This window comes from Gavialis gangeticus, unplaced genomic scaffold (assembly GCF_001723915.1).
Source record: "Gavialis gangeticus isolate Ggan-Ray unplaced genomic scaffold, GavGan_comp1, whole genome shotgun sequence".
In the NCBI taxonomy this organism is placed as follows: Eukaryota; Metazoa; Chordata; order Crocodylia; family Gavialidae; genus Gavialis; species Gavialis gangeticus.
In genome coordinates this window covers 1,490,770-1,496,768 of record NW_017729018.1, presented here as the reverse complement: position 1 = coordinate 1,496,768, position 5,999 = coordinate 1,490,770, and the positions used below count along the sequence as shown (strand labels likewise).

Here is a 5,999-nt window from a genome sequence, read left to right as displayed (position 1 = left end):
CCCAGTGAAGATTAGTTTAGTTTAAACTCTGAAGTATAATCTTCATCAGCCTTCTGAGGCTCCTTGTTTGTACTGACTGTTATAACTCTGTATAGTCTTGGTATCTGTATAAAATGCCCAGTCCATCACTGGGTCTTACACAGTTTCCTGCAAAGACAACCTGTGGCAATGAGTTCCACAGTCTAACTGGGTGTAACAGGAAAAGGTATTTCTTTTCACTGTACCTATTTTAATTCATGTCTAACAGTTTCACAACTCTCCCCTTGAAGATCTCAAACTGATTTTTCCAGGCTAGCCATCATTTTATATACTTTTGTGTCTCTTACTGTCTCCTATTTAAGAAAAACAGTCTCGGTTGCTTCAGTCTCTGTTAACTGGAGAGTTTTCCTGGGCTTCAAATCATTTTTGTTGTCTTTCCCTGCACTCCCTCTAATTGTGCAGTATCCTTTTTAAGCGGGGGTGACCAGCCCTGCACACACTGCCTATATAATGGCATTAGAATCTTTCTGTAATATTTTTTATCCCAGTAGTTCTCAACCACGGGCCAGATCTAGCCTGTGGAGCTGAGTCATCTGGTCCATGGGGCTCTTCACAGGTCCAGGGATTTGGCAGTGAAGGAGTGGTGGCAAGCAATTCTGCCAACACTCCTTGCCACCAAATTTCCAAGTTCTGTGGCCTGCAGGGCCGGATCCATGTGCTGGATTAAGCACACACAGCAGCTCCTCTCTGGATCAGGCTCATAGGCCGACCCCATGCAACTCCCAGCCCAGAAAGATTGGGCGCTGCTGCTCTGTCCCACTCCTTATGCATCCTAATGTCCTTGTCCTTTTTTTTCGATCACAGCTGCATACTGAACTGTGATACTTATCAGATCAGGTCCATCTGCAGCACAGTTTAAACTCACTGGAGTTTAACTACAATTAATTTAAAAACCTGGGAGGTGTAGAAAAAATCCTTTCCAAAGTACATTAATTTATTGACATTGAACTTCATCTTTTGTTACATTACCCATTCACCTAGCTTGGGTACAGTTCTCTGAAGTCTCTTGAGGTCCTCTCTGGTTGTTACTAATCTAAATGATTTTTGCATCATTTGTAAATTTTGCCCTCTCACTGGCATCGTTCTCATTGACGTCCTGCCACACTTTTAGCTTCTGTCATTCCCTGGAGTTTCAGACCAGCAGAGCCTTCCTATGCCTGAAGAAGGGTGACTGCTCCCAAAAGCTTGAGAAGAACTTTTTTCCAACTACTCAGTTGGTCAATAAAAGAGATCCCATCGACCCAAAGAACCTTGCCTGCCTATGTCCTTAGACCAACACGGCTACAACCAGAAACCCAGCCCTCTCATTGGTAACCCTCCTTTCCTGCATCATTAATACATGTACAAAATACTCAAGGATCTATTATGGGTCCTTGAAGCACTTGCTGTTAATCATTTGTCACAATGAAGCTAGTGATGAATTTCTGCTCTTGTCTCCAAACCATGACATCGCTTTGCCCCTTACCCCACGACCACCAAGTAACAAGAGCTAAGTGAGTTGCTACGAATCAGTGGTGCTGCATGACTGCAGACTACTGCAGGCTCCAGCAGACAGTGTGACAATAGCTGGGCAAACGGGAACAAAAGCACCATACACCTCATTTTCTCAATCAACCCCAAATGAGACCGGCTCTTACTGATTGAAACAGTGAGCTGCTGACAGCAGCCAGCGCTCTCCAACGATGGTGGCTCCACAGAAATGTCTCAACCCTTCCTTCAGGCTGACTTGCCAGGGGATCTCTCCTCTGGAAGCATTGAATCCTCCCACAATCTTATTGGGTTTAGAGAGACCAGGTCGTCCACCACATTCTGAACAGGAAGAAAAGCACAATTTGTCAAGATATGTGTCTGGCTCTGGGGTCAGCAAGCAGATAGTTTAGGGCCCTGCTCACCAGTGAGACCCAGCAAAGCAGTACTGGTCAGATAAAGGCCAAATTCAGGGCCATTTATCTAAGCTTCTGCTTGCCAAATTTCCTCATCTTGTCAACAGGCTTCCTCCCCTATCCCCATCATCTTTGCCTGACCTTAGTAGATCCTGCAAGTCATTTTGCTACTGCTTCATGCTGGGATATGTCATGGAGGTAGAAGGTCCTGCAGTTCCAGTGGTCCCTCATCTTGATTATTTTGTATTGGGAGTTATTTCATTAACCACCCTCACCTGGAGAAACACTCAGAGTCTGCCTCCCTTATCAGAGGCAGCTAGAAGGCTTCTGGGAGCTAGATGCCACATGAGCTGAAAAACCATCTCAAAGATCTGTCTTCTCTTGCCCAGGTGGAAGTTGCTTGGATTCTGTAGACCTACTAAATCCCTCCCATGTGCAGCAGTTGGCTTTGAATCATCAGATCTTCCAGTGATAAAGACAGACAGGTACATGCAGAAGAGCCACAGTGATGCACAGTGCCCCTCCCAATGTTACTGCACGCATGGAGCAGGCAGACTGTTTCTCAAGTGCTAAGGACTGCCAGTGGTGCTGGCAAGATTTCAATACATTTGTGGCTTCCAGTGTGGTTTCTAAAGTCAAGCAGTGACCAAATACAGACACAAATGACCCTGCAGGTGCAACTGGCTGGCCAAAGCCCCAGGATGCTATGGACTGCTTTGTGCATGCAGCTTGTTGACTGCAGAGATCAGGGTTTCCACCAAACTAAGACTGCATTGCATATCTGAGGGTCAGATGAGCCAGCCTGATGCTTTCTACTGCACCAAATAGAAAAGGGCTATTTCAGTTCATTGAGGAACAAATCCCTAAAAATCATGTCTGTCTTGACCATTGAAACTAGTCAGAGAGATTGACCATTGTAGGAGCACAATACCTTGAGGCCTGGCAGTGGTAGCTGACTTGCTAGTGCCTGGCATTGAGGAGATAGTGGAGAAAGCTCTAGGAGTGCTGGTGATGCTGTTGCTGATCCCTTCAGTGGTGGCAGAACTGCTGTTTGTGCTAGAAGGTGATTCTGGGAGGGTGAGTGCTGTGAAGGCAGGGGAGGCAGAGACAGCATCTAGGATCCAGTCTCTGAGCTTGGTCACTCGGGCATAAACTCCTGGTCGCCTGGCTTCAGCACAACCGATTCCCCAGCTCACGATGCCTGCCAGGAAAAACTTGCCAGATGGTTCTTCACAAACCAGGGGGCCACCAGAGTCACCCTGCAAGAAAGAGTCCAGACTAAGGCACCTACAGCACTTCCATGAGTCAGGGTGCGACAGAAGCCCCATGTCTGAACTCAGCAAAGCAGCCATCATTTCCCCCCTCTTACTAGATTTTAATCTCTGTCCTAAACTGCTGTGCAGTGTTGCTGAATGCTGTTTTAGAGCTGACGTGTCCTGTCTCAGAGATGACTGAAACATTTCAGTTATGGGCAGAGGATCACCTAAGATGTTTTCAGGGTTCTGTCTGGATGTGTAAGTAGAGGAGACACTTGCTTGAGGAGTAGCCAAACTACCACGTTATCAAACAGGAGCTATCAAATCTAAGACCTTGCTGCACACCAACGGTGAAGTTACCATTGCAGTGATCTGGGACAATGAGCTCCCACTCCCAGCAACCTTGTGATCAACTAAACTGACCCTCCACTCATAGATTCACTTAGATCTTCAGCACTGGGCATGGTGCTCACTTGACTGATATTTGGTGTTAGTTTTTTATTGCACTGCACATACAAACACTTAGGATTTTAACACTCCCTCAGAATTTCAAAGTGCTTGACAGAACGGACAGCTCTTTTTGTTTTCTCTAGCCGCCAGGGCTGGGCTCTGTGGTTTGTTAGTGGGATATTATTGTAGGAGGACCTATGCAGCAGTTGTCATGAAGCTGGCCCTGCTTAACCGAAGGGGATTCCTGAATAACTGGGCGCATCTACAAGAGATCCTGTGTCACCGTAGCAATGCACTATGGCAACGTAGTGTTGGCAGGTACAAACCACGATGCCACAGCTACGTCACTGTAGCAACATGCTCCCTCGTTATAATGTGTCCTTACAGTGATGTAGCAGCTAAAAACAACCATGCGCTGCCAGTACAGCACAATGATGGCTGTTACTGTGCCATCATTTAGTACTTCCTCTAGGAAGTACTAAACTAGTGCAGTAACAACGGTGCCATAGGGGCACACGTAGATGCACCCACAGAAGGGTATTTTTTCTTTTACAGTTTTCCATGCTTTGAGTCTGCTGATTTCCTAGCTGGTTCTCTCTCTCTTTTCTTTTCTGCTTGGTCTATGATAATATTTCCTCCCTTCCAAAGGTTCTACCAGTGTCAGCAATTAGAACTTCCTGGCTTTTTCTTTCTTCAAGTACAAACAGTGCCTTAGATGCCAGCACAGCTTCAGGGAACGGAAGAGCAAAACACAGTGTCAGATGCTGCAGGACACAGCATCTTTGTTTTGCTTTCCAGTGCTTCAGCAGCCAGTGGAATTGTTTTTTTATAAACATGAATATTTACAAGTAGCTGGATTTTGCCAGTCTGGCCAGGCATTTGTATATTCAGGGTGGGTAGAAGCCAAAGAGCCTGGAAGCTTTTCTTTATATTAGGTATATAGAATAACTCAGTGGTGGCCAACCTGTGGAATACAATCCACAAGTGGCACAGGCATCCGGTGGATTTGGTATGCAGCAGATTGAGGAGGGGCAGAGATCACAGTGGCATTCGGGAGGGGAAGGGGATTGGAGTGGCAGTCAGGAAGGAGGCGGGGATCGGAGCAGCACTTAAGGAGGGGGTGGGAGTTGGGGTCAGTGCTGGCTCAAGGGTTTGTCCCTGTTGGGGGTAGTTGCCACCAAATTCAGCATTGTCATGTCCCAGTGGCAATGGGATTCAGCAGCACTGAGTGATGGGAGTGGTTGATTATTAGAGTGGCATTATCTCATACTTTGGACTTAGCTTTTGGCATTCTTGTCAAAAAGGTTGACCCCCACTGGAACGGGTAATGTCATCTTCAAATAGCATTGCCTGGTGAAAGCCTCTAGACCATTCACAAACTTGACAACTTGCCCCTCTGCCACCAAGGTAGATCTATAGCAGTACCTTAGTTCTACGTGTGGGCAAACTGAAGCAAAAAAAAAAAGTGAATAGACTTTATCTAGGAAACAGGGTTAATTAGTTGAAGACCCAGGAATATAATTCAGGAGTCCTGGTTCCTAGTGCTGTTCTCAAACCACTAGATGACAAACCCCTTCCTTCTACTTCTTTGTTTTTTACAGACATAAGCTCTCACCAGTCATCCATCCTGTGTGGCTGTGGAGGGAGCTGACAGCTTTGTGGACCTCACGCTAGTAAGAGGTGATGTATCCCTGGTGTCATGGAAACCTGAGTCTTTAGCTGCCCAGGCACAGTACTGTGTCTGTTTTAGCAGCAAGTGGATTTATTTTTTTTATAAACATGAATATGCAACTAATACTAGGAGAGGTCTTCTCTTACCTGGCACGAATCAATTTTCCCCTCCAAGTAGCCAGCGCACACCATCCTGTCAGTGAGGGCATAGCTATACAGGCTAGAGCACAACACCTGGTCCAGCAGCTCCACTGTCGCCTTCTGCAAGGTCTCTGGTTTTACCACTAGTGGAGAGAGACAAGGAAATAAACTGTTCCTATTCTTCAGGCCAAAGGCTCATGCACTACTTGGCTGCTCTTGGCAGGTCAGCTCAACTTCAGCACTTGACCTACAGTTCAGTATATCATGCACCTTCCCCCCAGCCTCCCCCCACCCCAAACCCTCTAGTTTCTCTTTTGTGGTTGCTCCCCTCCACTACTTCTGTGGCTGTGTTACCTTCCTTTCCTTCTCCATGTTTCCCAACTTCCTGTCTTCTCACAGTTCTCCAGGTACCCTCCCACTTCATCCATTAGCCTTTCTGAGGTGCCCCATGCTACACCATGCACACCATCCTGAGAGAGCATTGCTTACAAAAGTCTTCCTTAAGGTAGCCCCAGCCAGAGATGAGACACTTCTTGCCAGCAGGGAAGTGGTGCCCAGC

The 5,999-nt window shown here is 46.7% G+C and overlaps 1 protein-coding gene across 1 annotated transcript in view; it reads right to left on the bottom strand.

Annotated features, from left to right (window-relative positions):
* TMPRSS9 (transmembrane protease, serine 9) overlaps positions 1-5,999 on the bottom strand; it is a 101,844-nt gene that overhangs the window by 17,504 nt on the left and 78,341 nt on the right. The window contains exons 10-12 of the mRNA XM_019513197.1: positions 5,447-5,583; positions 2,854-3,181; positions 1,677-1,848 (exon numbers count right to left, since the gene is read on the bottom strand). Of these exons, the coding sequence (XP_019368742.1) occupies positions 1,677-1,848; positions 2,854-3,181; positions 5,447-5,583 (637 nt within the window). The remainder of the gene's footprint in view (positions 1-1,676; positions 1,849-2,853; positions 3,182-5,446; positions 5,584-5,999) is intronic.